We start from the raw sequence: 22,523 nt of genomic DNA, 5'->3' as shown, positions 1-22,523 counted from the left end.
CGATGGACACCCGGGCATCGTGAGTATGAAAGCGCTGGCGAGGAGTTACGCCTGGTGGCCAGGTATGGACAAACAAATTGAAACCTAGGTCGCCTCCTGTAAAGGTGCCAGGAAACCCGCTCAGCCCCACCTAAAGCTCCACCAGCAGAATGGGAAACACCCAGAGGTCCCTGGTCGCGTATTCATATTGACTTTGCGGGACCTACAAAAGGGCACACTTTTCTAATAACAGTAGACGCATATTCTAACTGGCTCAAGGTTAATAAAATGAAAACAACCACTACAGATGCAGTCATCAAGAAATTGAACAGACTTTTTGCAACACATGGCCTACTCGATGTTCTGGTGTCCAACAATGGGCCCCAATTTACTGCCTTAGCCTTCGAACAATACCTAGCAGACCGAAGCATCCGACATGCACTGACATCGCCGGCTCATCCAGCGGCGAATGGTAGAGCTGAACGAATGGTTCAGTTCACAAAAAAAACCTCTACAAAAATGGAACAAGGAAACATCCACGATAAAGTCACTAGGATGCTCCTTCTCCAGCACATCACACCTAACAGCACGACTAACAAGAGCCCAGCTGAACTCCTGATGGCCAGGAAACTCAGATCACCTCTAGACTGGTTACACCCTGCTTACACCCTGGAAAAACCCCTGGGCTCCAGTAGCAAGCACCGCGCCTTTAAGGTAGTAGACCCTGTATTTGCAAAAAACTTTTCAGGGGATCCCCTGTGGATTCCTGCTCAAATAACTCAAGTCACAGGCCCCCGCTCCTACCGCCTACTAACCACTGATGGCAGAGCGTGGAAACGCCACATTGACCAGCTACATTCCAGGCTGACCACAACTTCCATCAGTGACCTCAACCTCGACACCAAGGGGGGAGGGGAAACCGTGAGTCCTGGAATAGAACCAACATCTGTCCCACCACAACTAACCCCAATATCACCACATCATAGCTTACAATACTTACCAACTGAAGTAGAGCCTGGGCAAACGAACACTTCACCTAGAAGCAGCAGCCAAGCAGGCTCAGCGAGCCCAGGGAGCCATAGCAGTAGCAACGAAGCTGACGACTCAACCATCCCAAGGTCACCAGAAGAGAGTCACAACTATGGCACTGGTTCACCGTTCCAGATAGATCCAGCAAGCAGCCCGTCTGAACCCGAAAGTGAACACGGGCAATTGGAATTACGCAAGTCAGGTAGACAGGTGCGAAGACCCGCCTACCTGCGAGACTACATAACCCCGCCCCTTAAACGGAACCGAGAGGGGAGGGGTGTTCCAGACTAGCAGGCTCGAAAGCCTGCAACTCTGATTGGCCGCTGATAGCGGATCGTGATTGGTCGCCTCAGACTGATCCGATTGGCTAGTAAACAGGCTGCCGCGATTGGTCTAGCCAAGTGCGGCAAACTCAAATCACCGTCATTGGCTGCCTAGCCGCAGCCAGCCCTATATAAGGGGCTGCTGCGGCTGGGATATTTCGCTCAGATCTGAAGTCACTAATAAAGAGCTGTTGTTGCTATCTGAGTCTTGTCTCCGTCATTGAACCTATCTTCCCAGATCTAACACTTTACATCTCAGAATTATTAATCAATTCCATTTAAGTAGTCCAGGAAGCTTCTGCAAGTCAAAAATCACTTTGCTTTATTTAAGTTTTCCTTATTCTCATAATAGAGTCTCCAGTAATCATAAAGTAACTAATTATAGAACAGTAAGTGTCACCACAGTCCTCCAGATGAATGTTGTTTATTTCTCTCATCAAAGGGTTTTTCTAAACTTGTAGGGGTCTGGTATATTCCATTCACCAGTAGATGGTGCCCTCAGCTTAGGTTTCAGTGTTGTTTCAAGTCTTATAGATTTATTTAATCCAAATTTAGTTCAATTTTTGGAAGCAAAGTCAACTATTCAAGTAGATTCAAGTAGATAGTCCAGCATTTTATAATGCCTTTTCAAAACAATGCCTGCCCAATTTGAAAGTCCAATTTTCTATGTTTTAAGCTTTTCTTCCCTTAGTTCCTTTCTTTTGGGTCTAGGATTTTCCTGTCTGTGGTAGTTTGCTGCTTTAAAAAATAGTTCTAAGAGTCTCTTTTCCTGGATTTTCCTCTTTCTTTTTTTCTTTAAAATTAGGATCTAAATAAAAAGGAATCTTCTCACCCAGCTCCAATCACTGTTCATCTGCACTGCTCCTGCACATTTCTTTGTTGCCCCAGCTGTTCCAGTTTTGTGGCAGCTTTGATGGCTGCCTCTTCTCCTTGTTGAGGGAGAGGGAAGAAACCCTGAGTGCAGCAGGTGAATTGCTGCTTTCCCTAAACTACAGGGTGCCTCTCTTTTCTTCACCACCCCTACAGGGTGGATTTAGCTCCTTTTGGAGCCCTCCAACAGGGAGAACTTAGCGTGGGAGCAGGGAGATCTACTCCTCACATCCAATAGCATCTGATTCCTTGCAGATAGCTGGTAATTTGAAACCTTTTAGAGGGTCATTGAAGCACTTGGAGGTTTATCTGTGTCCTCAGGGTCATCTGAGTAGTGCTCCTGGTTCCTGTAGTCTGCATTTTTTCCCCTCTGGAAATCCATTCCTACTCCCACACCATTCAAAGGGTATTCATCCCAAATTGTACAGTTACAAGTCTGTAGAAATTCTCAATCATCCAGGTCACAGTCATTGAAGTACTTGGAGGCTTATCTGTGTCCTCAGGGTCACCTGAGTAGGGTGCAAGAACCAGGAGCACTACTCAGGTGACCCCCAAGGACACAGATAAATCTTCAAGTGCTTCAGCAACCCTCTAAAACAGTGGTTCCCAAAACTTTTTTCAGTCCACCCCCCCTTAGTGCTACAAACTCATCCTCAGTGCCCCCCACCCAGGGGTGGGATTCAAATTTCTTAACAACTGGTTCTGTGGGCGTGGCCTAATTTGTGGGCATGGCTTGGTGGTCATGTGACTGGCTGGCTGTGGCTTGCTGGCTGGGCATGGCTTGCCAGTCACGTGACTGGATGGGTGTGGCCAGGTGGCCATATGACTGGCAAACCAAATATAAGTGGTCCTTGCTTAATGGCCGGTTGCTTAGTAAGTGTTGTAATTTATGACTGACCTCCCCAGAGCTACTTGACCTGATTTTGGAGTTTTGACAGCCTTGCGCGGATGCATGCGCACACACACACAGAGCCTTCTAATCCTGCTGGAGCAGGTGATTGGACCAGATATCTCATTCACTTTCTCCTCCCTCCCTCCCTCTTTCTTTCTTTCTTTCTTTCTTTCTTTCTTTCTTTCTTTCTTTCTTTCTTTCTTTCTTTCTTTCTTTCTTTCTTTCTTTCTTTCTGTCCCTTCCATCCCCCCTTTCTTTGTCTATCCTTTTTCTTCCTTTCTCTCTGTTCCATACTAGCAGGCTTGTAGGCCTGCATTCCTATTGGTCTGGAAAAGCCGGGCCGTGATTGGACAGAACTAAGCGTTCTGATTGGTTCTTACTCGGCTGCCGCGATTGGGTAAAACCAAGCACGGCAAGCTCAAATGCATGTCATAGGCTGCCTAGCCACAGCCAGCTCTATAAAAGGAGCTGCCTCGGCTGGGAGTCTTGTCTCAGTATCTGGTTTCCTAATAAAGAGCTGTTGTCACTATTTCGAGTCTCGTCTCTCCTTGGGACCCACCGCCCAGACTTAACACTGGCGACGAGGATGGGATACTGAGACAACAGAGCTGACTAGCACGTGGCAGAGAGTGCATAGACGACCTGCAAGATGGCCAGCAGCGCCGTGCCACCCGCACCATTCAATCCGGCCAGCGAGGACTGGGAGTCCTACATTGATCGTTTCCAAATGTTCTTAGAATCAAACAACCTGAAGGACACCACCGGCAGCAAGAAGCGAGCGGTTTTTCTCACACACTGCGGACCCGCCATTTTTAAAATGGCCAAGGCGCTTGCAAAGCCAACAGACATCAAGACCATGGATTGGAATACCCTAGCTCCCATCCTCTGGAACCACTAAGCCCCGGCGGTGGCGATTCTCATCCATTGGCATGACTTTTACCAGAGGGATCAGCGTGAGGGCGAGAGCGTGGAGAGTGTAGCCGACCTGAGGGACCTAGGAGGCTTCTGCAGATTCACCAATCTAGACGAGGCCATGCATGACCGAGTCGTCCTCAGCCTGAAAGACCCAACTCTCCAAAGCAGACTGATGGCTAAAGGAGATATTTCCCTCGCCAACGCCATAGCCGAAGCCACCGCAGCCGAGGCCACCCATAAGTCAGCGGCGCAAATGCAGCGTTCAAATGGAAACAACCGCCAACCCATCAGCGAGACAGCAACCACAGCAGACAAACACGCAGCATCCACCCACCACTGCCACATCGAATCCCCCTCTGACAGCGAAGAGGAAGAAATTCACAGACTTCAGTCGGAACACGAGCGACGAGACCGGCGTGGTCGTAAGTCGAGTTACCAATGTGCCGGCTGTGGAGGAAATCACCCGCATTCCGAATGCAAGTTCCTGGATGCTGTTTGCTGTTTTTGCGAAAAATGAGGGCATATTGCCAAAGTATGCTGTAACAAACGAAATTCCAGCCCCCGACGATGGGGAAACAGCCCAAGAAGAAGAGATGGCACTCCCACCATAAACCGGGACTGCCATAATGACAGCCGATGGAACCGGGACAGCCGACCCAGGAAGTTCGTCGAGGCACCAGAAGAGAAGAAACGCACCAAACAGTCACTATCGGCCACGCTTCATCAATAGACGCACGAAAGATACTTGTAGAGGTCAACATCGAGAATCAGCCTTGCACCATGGAGGTAGACTCCAGTTCCTCCCTCTCTATGGTCTCCTGGAGGACCATCAAAAGACTAATTCCCAGCATCCACCGCCAAGAGCTTAGCGACCAGAAGCTAATATTAAGAGACTATCAAGGTAATCGCATTCCGGTCGTTGGCACTGAACATTCTCAAGTCTCGTTCAGAAACCACACCACCATCCTACCACTCACAATCGTTGATAAAGACAGACCCAGCCTACTTGGGTTGCAGTGGTTCGCACCATTGGGGATCGAGATGGCAGGCATCAACCACACAGAAGACAGAAACTGGGAAACAACGCTCATCCAGGACTTCCAAGAAGTCTTCAGTGAACATCTAGGCAAGTACAAGGGGTCTCCTATCTCCTTTAATCTCAGCCCTGACATTGCTCCCATCCATCTCAAGCTGCGCCGAGTGCCTTTTGCACTCAAGCCTAAAATAGACGAACAATTAGACAAACTAATAGCGCAAGAACCCATCGATCATGCCCGTTGGGAGACCTCAATTGTCACCCCCATCAAACCCCATGGCTCCCTGAGAATTTGTGGTGACTACAAGGCCACCCTCAACCACGCATTGCAGCAGAGCGCCTACCCAGTGCCAGTAGTCCAACATCTTCTGCACTCACTAGGGGGTGGCAAGGTCTTTGCAAAGCTCGACCTGGCTCAAGCTTATCAACAACTGCCAGTCGATGCTGAAACCGCTGAAGCCCAAACAATAGTGACACGTAGAGGGGCGTTCAAATGTAACCGGCTCCAGTTTGGGGTCAGCGTCGCACTGGGCATTTTTCAAAGTCTAATGTTTTCAAAGTCTAAGATTGTTGCAGGGAATTAAAGGAGTTGTGCCCTATTTCAACGACATCCTGGTAGCAGCCCCTACCAAAAAACAATTGGAAAAATGACTTAGGGCGGTCCTACAGAAATTTAAAGATGCTGGCCTCAAGGTGAAAAAGGAAAAGTGCCAATTATGCACTGAAAGAGTTGAATTTCTTGGCTACCTCCTTGACAAACAAGGAATTCACCCCACAGATAAAAAATTGAAAGCCATCAAAAATGCCCCCAGACCAAAGAACAAAACGGACCTCCAAGCCTTCCTCAGACTCATTAATTTCTATAACATTTTTCTACCCCAGAAAGCAACTGTCGCAGAACCTCTGCATAGACTCCTTGATAAAAAGGCTTCCTGGATATGGGGACGGCGAGAAGAGCACGCTTTTCACCAGATAAAAAACCTTTTGACTTCAGACGCAGTCCTCATGCAATACAATGAAACGTTACCTCTGACTGTTACTTGCGACGCATCGCCTTTCGGGGTTGGCGCCATCCTGAGCTACGTTTTACCAAATGGAACGGAAGCCCCCATTGCATTCTTTTCCAGAACATTGTCCAAGCCAGAGAGGAACTATAACCAGCTGGACAAAGAAGCCCTCGCCATCGTTTCAGCAGTAAAGAGATTCCACGAATACATTTATGGTAGGACATTTTCCATTATTACAGACCATAAGCCCCTACTTGGCATATTGTCGGGTGACAAACCCACTCCACACATCTTGTCACCTAGAATGACAAGATGGTCTGAATTTCTTGCCGCTTATAATTACAAATTGATACATCGCCCTGGCAAGACAATCTTGCATGCCGACGCCTTAAACTGCTCCCCCTTGCCAGACTTGCAAGAGGACCCAGCACCCACATTACCAGTCTTGCAAATTGAAATGATCCCCATGCCACCAGTAACCACGCAAGACATCGCCCACGAAACTAGGAAGGACAGACGCTTGGCACGAGTTCTCAGCTGGGTGGAGAGGGGATGGCCAGAAACCGAGCCAAATGAACTTTTTAAAACGTTTAAAAACCGGCAAACTGAACTCTTTTCGCAAAAAGGTTGCGTGTTGTGGGGAGACCGGGTAGTAATACCAGAGACACTACAGAAAAACGTTTTAGACTTGCTGCATGACGGGCACCCTGGTATTGTGTGCATGAAAGCCCTGGCCAGGAGCTACGCTTGGTGGCCAGGCATGGACAAGCAAATTGAAACCTGGGTCGCCGCTTGTAACAGATGCCAAGAGACTCGCTTGGCTCCCCCTAAGGCCCCACCATTAGAATGGGAAACACCCAGAGGCCCTTGGTCACGCATCCATATTGACTTCGCAGGGCCAACCAAGGGGCACACCTTCTTAATCACTGTTGACGCGTATTCAAATTGGCTCGAGGTGAGCACAATGAAGACAACCACCACAGAAGCTGTCATCAAGAAATTAAATAGACTTTTCACATTGTCAGAAACGATAACATCTGGCAGACCATGGTGAGCACAATTGAGCCAATTTGTGCTCACCATGGTCTGCCAGATGTTATCGTTTCTGACAATGAGCCACAATTTACCGCCTTAGCTTTTGAACAATACTTGGCAGACCGCGGCATCCAACACGCATTGACATCACCAGCTCATCCAGAAGCGAATGGTAGAGCTGAACGCATGGTTCAATTTACAAAAAAAAACTCTGCACAAAATGGAACATGGCGACATCCACGAGAAGATCACCAGGATGCTTCTTCTACAACATATCACACCAAATACCACCACCAACAAGAGCCCAGCAGAGCTATTAATGGGCAGAGGACTCAGGTCACCTCTAGACCGCCTGCACCCTGCTTACACTTCAGAAAAACCCCTTGGTTCCAGCAGCAAGCACCGCGCCTTCAAGGTAGGAGACAATGTACTTGCCAAACATTTTACAGGGGACCCACTTTGGATCCCTGCAAAAATCACCCAAGTCACAGGCCCCCGCTCCTATCGGCTCGAGACCACCGATGGGAGGTCGTGGAAACATCATATCGACCAGTTAAGATCCAGGCTGGCCGCTTCCCCCCTCATAGACTCTAACCAAGAAATCGGGGGGGGGGGAAACCTCAAGTTCAAAAAATGAACGAACATCTGTACAAGTAGAACACCCCCCACAGACATTAAACAAAAACCAACAATACTTACCAGCCAGAAGGGAGTCGTGGCAGATGGGCACTTCGCCTGGAAGCAGCAGCCGGACAAGCTCCACCAGCCCAGAGAGCCCAGGCGGAAGCAGCAGAGCAAACGACTCAACCGACCCGGAATCATCAGGCGGGAGTCGCTGCCAGAGGACCGGCTCACCCTTCCAGGCAGTTCCATCTTGCAGCTTGAGAGCGACGCAGAGGCCCTCCGAACCCGATGGTGAACAGAGACACTGTGAACTGCGCAAGTCTAGTAGGCAGGTACGAAGACCTGCCTACTTGCGTGATTACGTTACCCTGCCCCTTGGACGGAACCAAGAGGGGAGGGGTGTTCCATACTAGCAGGCTTGTAGGCCTGCATTCCTATTGGTCTGGAAAAGCCGGGCCGTGATTGGACAGAACTAAGCGTTCTGATTGGTTCTTATTCGGCTGCCACAATTGGGTAAAACCAAGCACGGCAAGCTCAAATGCATGTCATAGGCTGCCTAGCCACAGCCAGCTCTATAAAAGGGAGCTGCCTCGGCTGGGAGTCTTGTCTCAGTATCTGGTTTCCTAATAAAGAGCTGTTGTCACTATTTCGAGTCTCATCTCTTCTTGGGACCCACCGCCCAGACTTAACACTCTCCCTTTTTCCCTTTTTTCTTTGTCTCTTCCTTCTCTCTCTCTCCCTCCCTCTATATCCCATTCACTTTCTCCTCCCTCCCTCTTTCTTTCTTTCTCTTTCATTCCTTCTTTCTCTCTCTCCCTCCCTCCCTCCATATCCCATTTACTTTCTCCTCCTTCCCTCCCTCCCTCCCTCCCTCCCTCCCTTTCTTTCTTTCTCTCATTCCCTCTCTTTCTCTCTCTTTCCCTGTCTCTCTCTCTTTTGTCTCTTTCTCTCTTTCCCTCTTTCTCTCTCTCTCTCTTTCCCCCTCTCTCTATCCCTTCCTTAATCTATCTACCTATTTTCCACCCAGGCAGGCATCTAATCTGTCCAAGACCTGGGCTAATCCTTCATCACCGCGTTTCCCCTTTCAGATGCCCCGGCCCTTAATCTCCCCATTTCCTTTCCCACAACTGCCTCTTTCATCATCCCACAGCCGTGACTTTACCTTCCTCCCTCGGCTGGCTGCCAGGGAAGGCAAGCCAGGACTGAGCCATTGTTGTTGCTAGGCTACCCGCCAGCCCACGTCGCCCTTGTCATGAATGCCTGCAACTGCCGTGTGTTTTTTGGATTGCAGCTGTACTGAAAAAAACAGCGGCTGGAGGTTTTTTGCAGTGAAAATTACTGACCTCTGGCTTTGCTCTGCTTCTCCAACATGCCGCTGCAGCTGCATTCTAGGCACTAGGCCTGAAGGTCCACTCCATTGAGCCTGCTGCACTTGGAGGGCCCAAGCAAGTCTGAGCAGAGTGGTGCAGCAGTCAATGGGATGAGCCTGCATGGCTGGTGCCTAGACCACGATGGCAGTGGTGCATTGGAGAAGCAGAGCAAAGCTGGAGGTTGGTAATTTTCACTGCAAAAACTCCAGACATCGCGTGTTTTTTTTTGTGCAGCTGGACTCCAGTTGCAGCAAAAAACCCACACGGTGTCTGGATGCTTTTTGGAGCAAAAAGGCTAGTATTATAATTGTAACCCAATTCACACCATACTCTACTCTCTGAATGAGTGGGCAGAGATGAGAAAAAGGAGAGTGGAATAAGATAACATTTATAACATGAAAAGACAAAAATCAAGATAATTGAAAGAATCTTTAAAATAAAAAATCTGATTGGTAAATCATACTTTGGATTAAGAAAACATTTAAAATGTAAGTGGAACTACTATTATAATTCATAATATTTATAATAAAAAATTACAATAATAAAAAAATCTACTTTTATATATACAATAACTAGAAAAAATCAGCAAAGCAACAAAGATACAAAACAGTTTACAATTCTCAGCAATTAATTTTAGATCTGATCCTTCCTGTTTTACATATTGCATAATGCAATTATCAAATGGGAACAGGAATTATTCAGCAAAATATATCAAACAGCATTTCTGATTATGTTTCTGAAGTATTTTTAAAAATAATTTCATAGTAGCTAACATCAGCTAACATAGTAACTAACATTAACATGCAAGCTTTACAAAACTGGATTATTTATAACTTTGTATAATTTATTTTTATAAAGGTATAACGCTCTTCTTTCCAATATAAAGTATTTGCTTTCTCTTCCTGGCAGCATAATAATTAGGTCATGTGTCTTTTCACCTTACATTGGAAAGATGTTCTAGTTTTATTAATCAGTTCCTAGTAAGAGATTTAGAAATAATTTTTTTAAAAAACAAACATCATTTACTCGTATTTAAATTAGATTTTTATAACATATTTATACAAGGAAGATATTATTTTAAGAACTTAAATATTCATTTTACACAATGAACGCCATGTGCTTCAGAGATATCCATATTTAAAAATGTGCAAAAAGTAAGAAAATATTATACGAACACATAAAAAGTTATAGCAATAAGCACATTCATATTTTATCATCTATAAATTGGACAGTATAAGAGAAAAAAGCCATTCCATTTGGTAAAAACAAAAAAAAATATCCATCACATTGTGTCTGAATGTCCATCAAGAGTTTACACTGGCCCAATGTCTGATTTTTTCAACATAGACCACCACGTTCTTGAATGGCTGGGTGGACTGTACATTAACATTTAAACCACTATAAGTCCATGTATATATTACATTAAGTTAGTTCCATAGATGAAAGAAATCTTCATTCAACAGATCAGCATGCACTTAGAATTCATATGATCTCATATGTTTTAAACAAGTGATAACTTTTTAGATTAATCACAGGTAAGAAGAACCCAACCAGAAACCAAATAGGAAGAGTAATATCAACAACCATCATTTACACAACATAAACCCAAATCTTAAATTTTAAGCATAAGAGCTCTAACTCTAAGCTGTCACTTAAAGCACAAAGACAAAGACAAACACACACACACACACACACACACACACACACACACTGTTATCCTTAACAGGAAGGGGAGGCAAGTGATAATAACTGAAACACAATAATATTGGGGGGAAATTAACTAATGAAATCCTTATGGCAAATGTAAGCTATTGCTAAAATAGGCACCATTTTCTTTTTCTTTTTTTAAACAAATTTTATTGATTTTCAAAAACAATACACAAACAAACAAAACATAAAACCATAAAAACATAAAACATCTTTTCTGAAAGCAGCTTGATCCTGGGTTACATCTCTTCGTACAGACACAAATTCAAATTCATGCTCATTTTATATACCATTTCATATCTTTTTGCCATTTTACATTTTCTATATAGCTTCTCCCCTCTTTTAACTTTCTTAATTTTATTTTATTTATCTAATCTCAGTTCAGATCATTATGCTTATTATTCTTCGTCCTGTTTCTAGCTATCTATTATATTTTCCCTTTAAACAAAATTTCTCCTGTACACTGACTGGAGTATGACGCCTTTATCTCTTTCCCCTAAATTTATAACACTTAGTATAGTACATAACTTCCATTTGGATTCTGCTTAGTACATTCTAAAGTTACACACTACATTTTTTTAAAAAGAAAATATTATAAATATGTAATATAATTAAAACAATAATCCATACCAATTCAAATCTATCATTAATATTAACATTCATTTAAATCTTGAACATTTTACACATTACTTTTCAGTTAAATATCATACTTTTATGGGAACACTTATAAACTTTCCATAATTATTTCCCCCCCACTTCACTTATATTTTAAAACATTGTGTCATTAAAATGTTCCCATTCCTTCCTAATTCAATTCTCTCATTTATTTCATTGCCTTCCTTTTGTTCACAAAAATTTCACTGAATTACACTGAATATTTTATCCAACTTTTTAATCACATGTTGTTTCCAATTTTCTAACATTATTTCTAATACAAATATAACAACACAATCTTATGTACCTTTGCAGAATCCCTTTTTCAATTAAGTTTTTACCCATTATCTCTAAATAACTCTTGTTTCTTTACATCTTGCTCCACACCATTGAAACTTCTCATCTCTTCCTTCCTCCTTTGCTTCTTCTCCCTGCCCTTTTTACCCCCTTGTCTCTCCACCTCCATTTCCCTCTTCTGTATTCCCCCTTTCTGTTTTTTTCTAACATTATATCCACTTTTCACCTTATTTTTCCCTTTTTTGGTTGTTTTTTAAAGTCTCTTAAAGTCTCCATTTTCTTTTCCTCCTTTCCCCTTTCTTCCCCAAGTAAAGTTACTTGTTCATCAAAGATGGCTTCTTCTTTGTCCCAATCATCTTGTTGCGCAGTCAGTTTCTCATAGGTACAAATTGCCATTTCTAAGAATTGAAAAAGAGAGCCAAGAGAGCCCTTCCCTTCTTGTTCCTCTTCTTTATTTTTTTTAAATTCAATTTTCAGTTCATCCACAAGTGATGCCATTGTAGAAAAAAAAACTTTTTTCCAAACAACCACCCAAATGTTTTAGTCCTTCAAATATAATTTCCAAAAATCCCAAAGTCACCAAATGGTCCAAATAAGCTGTTTCTTTTAACCCTTTCTTCTTTCTTCACTTCCTGGGGTTACTGTTTAGTTACAAAATTCCAGTTAAATTGTATCTTTTAGAAGTCTTGTTAGTATTTAATGATTCTTTTAAGTTCTAGGCAATTTCCTCCTGCCTTCCAAATCCTGCTCCTATTCTTTTCCTCTCCCTTCCCTCTTACAGCAAATTTTTTTTTTAAATGTTCAGAAATCCTTATTATCCCCTTGACATTTAATTATCCAGTTTAGTTACCTATTGATGCCAAAGCGGGTTTTTCCAATTTCTCATTCATTTCTGTTCGCTGTCAACATTAGGAAGGAGAGTGAAAAAAAAAAGCACTTTCCCTTTTAAATTTCATTCGCTGCTTGCAAGTCTTTGGGAACAATGTATCTTTTGCAAATTTTAAATTCCAGGGTACCTTAGTTGTTACTTTTTATCCTGGTCAGCCAAAAACTTTCACTTCTTAACTTCCTCCTGCACTTTCTTTTCCGGCTGAGTGCTTCTTTGAGGCGGCCATTTCTGACCGCCGCTCTACCGCCTTCGGAAAAGGGAGTTTAGCCGGTTGGGGAGGAGAGGTGCAACTCCTCTTGACCCTGCCAAATCTCCCCTGTCTTCACCACCTTCTACGGGGTGGCTCCAGTGGCGAGCGCAGGCAGAAACCACGCATGATCGCAGATTCCTGCCTGCCCCGAAGCGCTGCAAACCAGAACTTCCAAATAGTCACCATTTTCATAGCAATTAAGATAACATAGTTGGCAGAAATAGCGAAATTGACCACTTTGATGAAAAAAGAAGACTAACTTTGTTTCTTCTTGGAAATCACTTTTGGATTATTTGCTTGAAACTGAAAAAAAATGAAATTTTAACCTTTGGACTTAATGACTAGAGCTGTATCTGACTATAGGAGTACAATATTCAATGGTATACTCCAATTCAAAGGTTTATTGTGTCATTTTCTTGATTCTGTACCAAAGAGGGAATTTTGGTTATTTTCTATAACCTTTTCCCCTTTTCTTTTTGCACACCAAATTTTGATTTTCCCCCTCTTTCCATTTTCCCTCTTTTAACTTTCTTTTTTCTTTGCATTTTAACTTTTTTAAAAAATTCACTATTTGCTTTTTTCATAACTCCTATTTAAATGTGCAATCTTATTTCGTTCTACAAAGATAGAGAGAAAACATTTTCAGATATTTTGCGCTGAATGTTTTACACTAGAAAAGATAATAAGATAATAGTTTCATAACAAATCAAAAGCCAAAAAACCCCCAACACCATATAACTAAAAAAAATTGCTAGAACTTCAGGAAGTTTGATCTTACCACCTGTAACTTTTATGCTGAGAGCATTAGATTTGGAAGAAGTAATTATTTTAAAATAAATTATTACCATATTTTTCAGAGTATAAGACATATTTTTCCACCCCCAAAAGTGGGTAGAAATGTCTGTGCATCTTATACAGTGAACGTTGCCAAAGCCCCACCCACTCACCGGCCCCCACCCTTCGGCCTCTTCCTCCCAGCAATTTGCCTCCTTGCAGCAAACAGCAAACAGCCTGGTCAGCTTCAGCTCAGCCTGATTAGCACAAGCAGCTGATTGTGGGTTGGATCAGCCTCTCCACGATCAACTGTTACAGGCTGCAGGGATTGCCATCGCCTATTGCCACCTTGGTGCACCCCATTTTCGGCCTCTGCATCCTATTTTTGGCCTTCGTGTGCCCCATTTTCCGCTTCCATGTGCCCTGTTTTCCGTTTGTTCTGATCCCCACCGCCTGGAACACATGGGGCACATGGAAGCTGAAAATGGGCCATTTGGAAGCCAAAAATGGGATGCAGAGGCTGAAAATGGGGTGTGCAGAGGTGGCAATAGGCGATGGCAGAGGCAGATTTTTTTTTCTTGTTTTCCTCCCCAAAAGCTAGGTGCATCTTAAACTTCGGAGTGTCTTATAGTCTGAAAAATACGGTAAATAAATTATTTTATTAATTTTACAGTAGAGATATATAAATTCTATATTTTTTCTGTTTTACAAAGATAACTAGTCTTATTTGCTCACAAAATACTTGTTAATGGTATGCTCTTTTTAAAAATGGGGATTGAAAATGTTTTTAATAATAGAATTGTAACTTTTTAAAAAAGATATTTCAACATACAAAGGCAAAGAATAATTTGCATGCATTATTTACTGTTCAATTTATATATAATTTCTCAAGATAATTTGGCATGAAATCCAAATATAAGGAAAATTGTTCCACTAGAAATAATATGTAGACTGTGATAATTTTTTTTTATTTATACTCTGCAAATATTTAAACACTGGAGTGAAAAAAGACAAATCAGACCTATTTAAAACAGGTTTGCTAAAAAAATTAATTCAAAAGATTTTAATGTTTTTATATTTATAGACATGTTATTGTAGCTATTTGTGCTAATACATAGAAAAATCAGTGTCTAAATATTTTACATACCTTTTGTTTGATGATCATGTCATTGATTTCAGCAAGATCACCGATGGTAACTATATGGGATTGTATCACCCGATCCAACAGAGAAAGCCAGTCACTGAGATCTGCCCATGCCTTATTAAAATCAGCCAGGGCTGGTACCTCTAGAAGCAAAGAAGATGGCATTTCTTGTTTGGAGATGGTAGTTTCCTTGGATACTAGAGTTTCTGTAACCACAGTAACACTTTGGTTAAGAAGTTACTGACAACAGGAAAGTGTGTTAATACATTTTTTGTAATAGAAATAATTTTTGTGTTACTATTTATTTCAACTGCCCTCATTAGCAGTGTAGTCAGCTTTTTTGTTTTGTTTTAATAATTAATATGTATTATGTGATTTGGGCATAGTGATAGCCCTTGAAAATAGCTCTTTACTGGAGAGAAAGGAAGCAAAACTTAATTTACAATTAAGTTATTATTCTATTTCTCCAGTCTTTTGACCTCTTTATACCTGATTTTTTTTTATTGCTGTATCACCATGGAAAACTTTAGCTAGCTTCTGATTTCCAACTGACAAATAGTCAATATACTCTCTAGCACTATTTCCATATTGATGCAATACAAAAAGATGAACAGATTCAAGAGGGGCTGGGAATAAACTCAGAGTCCAACTACTTTCCCTAAGAGTAGCTATTTAGATTTAGGCTTTTTTCAAGTATAAATATTAAATACAACCTTCAAATTGATCAAAGACTTATCTAGCCTCATTTCACTATATAAAAAGATTTTATTTCACAAACTGCAGGCCCAACAGATGTATTTATTTATTTATCATATTTATACAGTATATTATTCTAAACAGGGGTTTAGGGTTTCCTAAAAATAATAATAACAACAGTACCACATAAAAAGTAACCATTCTCTAAGTTTGAAATTATATCACATGGCCCTTTTATGAAAATCTGAAACTAATATTATAGACCATTTCAAAATTGTCTAACAGTAGTAGAGACTTCAAATATTACTTTATATGCTATACATAAAGCTGACACCAGCCAGAGCATACATCTCAAAGATGTAGTGCAAGATTGGAAGAGGTAGAGAGATCTGGCCCATAGAATCGCCAAGATTTGGACAGAACTGAATGGATATTATCATCATGTGATGCGCAAAGAACACCCACATTATACATGTATTAAATATAAACTATGTGAACGGCTAGAGGAAAAAGTAAAGAATCTAGAGGCAACTCTAGCCAAACTCCAACCTATGCAAGAAAGCTATACGCAAATTGAACCAAATAATTAATAAATAACTCCCAGAGAATTTGATCCTGCTGATAAACTCTTGGAGGAAGACAAATGGAGGTATGCCACACAAAGAAGGAAACATACTTATCAAGAAAACAGCAGCATATATCTAACAAACCTCTGCTGCCCAATCTAACCCAACCAGAAGCAGCCTCACTAAAACTGAGCAATCAATTTCTACCCCAGATGAAAATATTCAGGCCCACAACCTCCCCCTCAAAGAAAACATGCAGACATCTAGAAAAGTGATATAATCAAATATACCTTAAAAAGTTACATCAAGAAACACACCTGAGATAAACAGAAAAGCACCCCAGACTGCACCCCCTAAAAAAGGAAGGTGAGTATTGGTGATACAAGATGCTATTCTCAAAGGAATAGGACCAGCCACCTGCAGACCAGCCATGCTATCTAGGGAGGTATGTTGTCCCCATGGAGCAAAAATCATTATGTGGGTGAGAACCTAACCAAAATAATTAGCCCCACAGATTACTACCCTTTCCTCCTCTTTCACATTGGGACAAATGACACAAAAAGAATCTAAGTACAATATTGACAGATTATAAGCAATTAGGCAATAAAATTAATGAGCTAGGAGCACAAGTAGTGCTCATCAGTACTCCCAACAAAAGGTCAACACATGAGAGTAGGTATGATGAAGTTGCCATTACAGAAACCTGGTGGGATGAAACCCATGACTGAAATGTACTGATGGATGGATACAACTTGTTCAAAAGAAACAGATCAATAAAAAGAGGAGGTGGAGTTACACTAGATGTGAAAGACAACTGCCTATCTACAGAAATGTACATGATCAAAGATAAAACCCTCCAGAATGTATAAAAGGGGGAAAAGTGACATTGCTTTAGGTGTATATTGCAGGCCAACCAACCAATCAGAAAAAATAGATGAACTTTTTGCCAACCAGCATGTAGGAAGCATAGCACAGTAGTAATGGAAGGCTGTAACTATCCAGATATAAATTGGCAGACAAACTTTGCAGTGAGTGAGAGATCAAACAGATTCCTAACCAACTTAGCCGACAGCTATATCATCCAAAAGATAGAGGAGGGAACTAAAAATAAAGCTATATTGGTCCTAATTCTTATTAATAGAGAAGAAGTGATAGAGGGAGTAGAAATTGCTGGAATTTTGGATGAAAGTAACCATGACATACTGGAATTCAATATAATGTAAGCATAAGCAATAGAAAATAATTCAATAATTCAATCAGTGTCTTAAACTTTAAAAACTTTAAAAGAGCTGATTTTAATAAACTCAGAGAGCCTGAGAAAGATTCCATGGATGAAAATCCTAAAGGGATTTTCCTGACAGATTACACCTCAGAATTCTGAAGGAGCTGGCAGATGTTATCTTAGAACCATTATACCATATCTTTCAGAAACCCTGGAGCAAAAGGGCTCATGTGGTTCCCATCTTCAAGAGAAAAAAAAACAGACCCAGGAAACCAGAGACTAATTGTACTACAACCACACAACCACACAAACAAAAAAAACACACAAGTAAGCAGTGGGGTACCACAAGGCTCCGTCTTAGGCCCCATTCAATATCTTCATAAATGACTTAGATGAGGGAATAAAACGGGAATTCGTCAAATTTGCAGATGATACTAAACTGGCAGGAAAAGCCAACACCCCAGAAGACAAGCTCAGCATCCAAAAAGATCTTGACAAACTTGAACAATCGGCCTTATCCAACAAAATGAATTTTAATGTGGAGAAAAGCAAAGCTTTACATTTAGGCAGGAAAAATCAAAGGTATAATAAGTACAGATTAGGCGAGACCTGGCTCAAAAACAATAACTGTGAGAGGGACCTTGGAGTCCTAGTGGATGATCACTTGAATATGAGCCAGCGGTGTGTAGCAGTAGCCAAAAAAGCTAATACAATCCTGGGTTGTATAAACAGAGGCACAGAATCAAGAGCATGTGAAATATTAGTTTTGCTTTATAAAATCTTAGAAAGACCACACCTAGAATACTGTAACCAATTTTGGTCACCATACTACAAAAAAGATATTGAGACTTTGGAAAAAGTTCAAAGATGATAAACTAAGATGAGTTATAAAATAAGCCTGGAGACTAAACCATATGAAGAATGGCTGCAGGTTTTGGAAAAGAAGAGGGGGTCAAATTATTCTACGAAGCACCAGAGGGCAGGACAAGAAATAATGTTGGAAACTAATCAAAGACAGAAGCAATTTGGAATTAAGAGAAATGTCCTAGCAGTAAGGACAATTAACCAGTGGAACAGCTTGCCTTCAAAAATTGTTGGCGCTCCATCACTGGAGGTTTAAAGAAGACAGTCAATTGTATGAAATGGTATAGGTTCTCCTGCTTGAGCAGGAGGCTGGACTAGAAGACCAAGGTCCCTTCTAGCTCTATTCTATTCTAAATCATCATCATCATCATCATCCTACCTATGAATAGGGTACCTACTTATTCCTACCTATGAATCCCAGGGACCACTAACAGGCCTTGTGGGCATGGCTTAATTTGTGGGTGTGGCTGATGGTCATGTAACTGGCTGGGCATGGCTTGTATGTAAATATTATAAATATTTATATAAATATTGAATTTTTTATTTAAAAAAGAGCAACTTTTACCCCAAATCAGGCAAAGCAGGCAGGCAGATTGAGTTGCTCACAGAATCATTCAGAGATCTATCTATCTGCCTTTCTGGGGGGCATGTGACCTTTCCTTAAATCTGGATGATTTCCTTAGGGTATCTTGTGAGGTGAGTGAGATCAGCTGGTATCTTTAAATGGTGCAAATGGATCTAAGGATTGCTTTTCCTGGGTGTGCTTTTTCTGGAGAGCTTAAATGACCTCTCTGCTAAAGGGTTTCACTTTATGAGCAAGAGATGGCTGCTTCATAGTTATCACTGCATTTTAACTATTTTAATTCCTCAAGGTGTTCTGGCACCTTGCCTGATTTGTAACTCCAGCTTGCAGGTATTTTTAATCTAATGATTAGTATTTAGGACAGCTTTTTGCAAGCAAAGAAGCTTTTTGTATTTTTGTACAGGTAAACCATGTCTTACAACAGTTCATTTAATGACCATTCGAAGTTACAATGGCACTGAAAAAAGTGACCTATTACCATTTTTCACACTTATGACCGTTGCAGCATCCCCACTGTCATGAGAAGCCAGGCAAGGAGAAGCGCCCCTGGACATGAGTGATGTTGAGTTGGCCATGTCCACCCAGTCATATGACCACCAGCCACACCCACCAATTAAGCCACGCCCACATAACTGGTTGTTAAAAATATTGAATCCCACCCTGGGACCCATCACATGCCCGTTGCCCGCACCGCCACTACTTTTGCTCTTGTTCTCAGCTTCTTCCATGGGGGTGCTCTTAAAGTTGATCTTTAAGAGCTGGAAGATTTTTCATTAGATCGCCGCCAACTCATCGTTGGGAGAGGTGTAGTCCCTGAATATATGGGAAGTCTTGGGCAAAGTTCTCTGACTTTTAAACGCATCTGCATGGTGTCCGCCTTCCTTCACGCTCCTTGTGCACGCTGGGAGCGCGTAACTGGAGTGAGAGTGAGCGAAGTTGGCTGCTATGAGGCGAGTGCCTTGGCTTCCCCTCTTGCTCCTCACAGTAGCCCTGAGCTGGTGTGGTTCTTTACTTGGGCAGCCAGACGGCCACAGCAGGGCCTGCAGCAGCAACAGGCAGTGCCGCAACAACCAGGTACAGTAAGATTTGGCAGTGCAAATTTATCTCCGAGGAGCTTCTGGAAAAAAAAAACCACCCCAAAACAAAACCCATTCAGCAGGCAGACTTGGCAGGCAGTCATGATCTTTAGTTGGACTTTTTTTTTGTCAGCCCAAGGGTGGAGGAGGAGGGAGAAGGTACATAGGAAATCATGTGACTGAGTGGGCGTGGCCAACTCGATGTCACTTGCAGCAAGGTGTCACACCACCTTGCCAAGTTGGCCACACCTACCCAGTCACATAACCATCAAACCACACCCATCAAACAAGCCATGCCCACAGAACTGGTAGTAAAAAAATTTGAATCCCACCACTGCTACAGTGCTTTCAGTCTATCCTGACATCAGCTGAGTCACCTCCATTATCTTTGAGAACTAAAAAACCTTTACACAAGAATTCTAACAATGTCTTACCCATAAAACCAATGCATCCTGGAGTCAACAATGTGCCACTCCAAGCTATGGTTTGAAAAGAACTGTGCTAATGCCAAAAAATTCTTGGTATATATTCAATATTACATTCAATAGCAATATCCCACTAGTGCCTTAAACTTTAAAAGAGCTGATTTTAATAATTTTAGAGAGAGCCTAAGAAAAATTCCATGTATAAATATCCTAAAGGGGAAAATAACTCAAGAAGCATGAGAAATACTGAAAAATATTGTCATAGAAGCCCATTCCAACACAATATCACTGAAAAAGAAAAAACAAATCCAAGAAGAAACCAGCATGGCTGTACAAAGATCTCTCTAATAAACTGAAAGACAAAAAGGACAAGTACAAAAACTGGAAAGGATTAATTAACATAATTAACATAATTAAGACAAAATATCAGCAGATAGCTGATATCAGCAAAATCTATCCCAGAGTTCTGAAGGAGCTGGCAGATGTTATCTCAGAACCAGTGGTGGGATTCAATTTTTTTTACTACCAGTTCTGTGGGCGTGGCATGGTGGGCATGGCTTGGTAAGGATACTGCAAAATCCCCATTCCCTCCCAGCTCCAGGGCAAGGATACTGTAAAATACCTATTCTCTCCTCACCCCACTAGCCTGCTTTCCAGCTCTATTCTCTGTGCAGGGCAACAAAAGAAGACCCAGCCAATCAGCTGGGACTTGGGAGGCAGAGAATAGATGGGGCAGGGCCAGTCAGACGTGGTATTCCAAACTACTCAAAATTTCCACTACTGGTTCTCCAGAACGGATCAGAACCTGCTGAATGCCACCCTCTGCTCAGAACCCTTGTACCATATGTTTCAAAAATCCTAGAGTACCAAGGAACTACAGAGGATTGGAAAAGAGCTGAGTACCTTGTTTATTCAAATGGACTTTAGATTTTTTTTACAGTGAGTAAATGAGGATGATAATTGTATACTTGGGGGTACATTGGTAGGGGGTATAGTTGATGCAACCACTGAAAAATCCAGATCCTATTTGGGACTAGAGATTCCTTCTTCCAGGCAGCACTCCAAAAAACCCATAGAAAAGTAACGCAAAATTCCTTCTAACATAATGGTCAAGATATCCGTAAAGAAAAATAACAAATATATATGTTTGAACAAACAGTGTGAATTTGATTCATAATTCAGTGACAAGCCAGTGCAACTAAACCAGGAGAAATGATAGATAGTCTTACAAATAACATTGGAGAGACAGCCATATTCTGAATCACATAATGCACATGAACAATAATCTGTTCAAAAGGTAACCAATATATGTGTCATAGAATCCAAAGTAACTTTATCCACCTAAACCATCCATCGCAGCATCCCTTGATATATCTCTCACCTGAACACTCCAATCATAAGTATTATATTTCAAAGTGATTAGTACAGCTACTGAATAATAAAATGCTAAAATCCAAGGGACCAAATTTATATTATTAAAAGTGAATTGGGAAGGTGGACAATGTTTGTGTTTGTTGTAAATCTCTATACCTATAACGAACCTAGATCTATTTCTCATTAAAACAATTAAAATAGCAAAAGTAATGATATGTACCCCAAGGTAAGTATGTAAATTATAATAATCTAAATTATTTCAGTTTATTTAGGAAATATCTATATTTATCTAGCTAAGAACAAGCTTTCTTATAAACTGAGAGTGGCAGGTTTGTTTTAAACAGCTAACCACACAGTTTGGTCTTGCATAAAATCAAGAAACTCCTACCACACCTGGAACATTCAGTTGCAAATTAATTTAACAGATGCAGAGCCATGGGTACTGGAGATTCAGACCACAGAGCTTCCTACATCTCTCCTGGCAAGCTTGGTAAAGCAAATGGCCAGGAAGAAAATGCTTCCAAATTTCAGAGATATTGCTGGGAACAGACAAAAAGCAAATAATTACCTCATTAACATGCTTGATTTGTGTAATTACCACACAATTATCACAATATGCAAAGTACATTAGTTGCATATTGCATGTACATTTAACAGATTAACAGAGTTGGAAGGGACCTTATAGGTCATCTCGTCCTACCCCCTATCCAAGCAGGAGACCCTACATCATTTCTGACAAATGGCAGTGCAATCTCTTCTTGAAAGACTCCAGTGATTAAGCTCCCACGACTTGCGAAGGCAAGCTGTTCCATTGGTTGATTGTTCTCACTGTCAAAAAATTTATCCTTATTTCTATGTTTGACTCTCTCCTTGATCAATTTCAATCAATTCTTCCTTGTCTGACCTTTGGGTGCCTTGGAAA

The 22,523-nt window shown here is 41.6% G+C and overlaps 1 protein-coding gene across 7 annotated transcripts in view; it reads right to left on the bottom strand.

Annotated features, from left to right (window-relative positions):
* DMD (dystrophin) overlaps positions 1 to 22,523 on the bottom strand; it is a 1,342,375-nt gene that overhangs the window by 552,615 nt on the left and 767,237 nt on the right. For all 7 annotated transcript variants that reach the window (XM_087938163.1, XM_087938162.1, XM_087938165.1 and 4 more), the window contains exon 50: positions 14,799 to 15,001. In XM_087938163.1, coding sequence (XP_087794289.1) covers positions 14,799 to 15,001 — 203 coding nt within the window. The remainder of the gene's footprint in view (positions 1 to 14,798; positions 15,002 to 22,523) is intronic.

The sequence above is a fragment of the Pseudonaja textilis genome, chromosome 8, assembly GCF_049901715.1.
Source record: "Pseudonaja textilis isolate UNSWEBS1 chromosome 8, rPseTex1.2, whole genome shotgun sequence".
Classification (NCBI taxonomy): domain Eukaryota; kingdom Metazoa; phylum Chordata; class Lepidosauria; order Squamata; family Elapidae; genus Pseudonaja; species Pseudonaja textilis.
The sequence above is the reverse complement of the archived record's forward strand: the minus strand, read 5'-3'. Positions and strand labels throughout refer to the sequence as shown.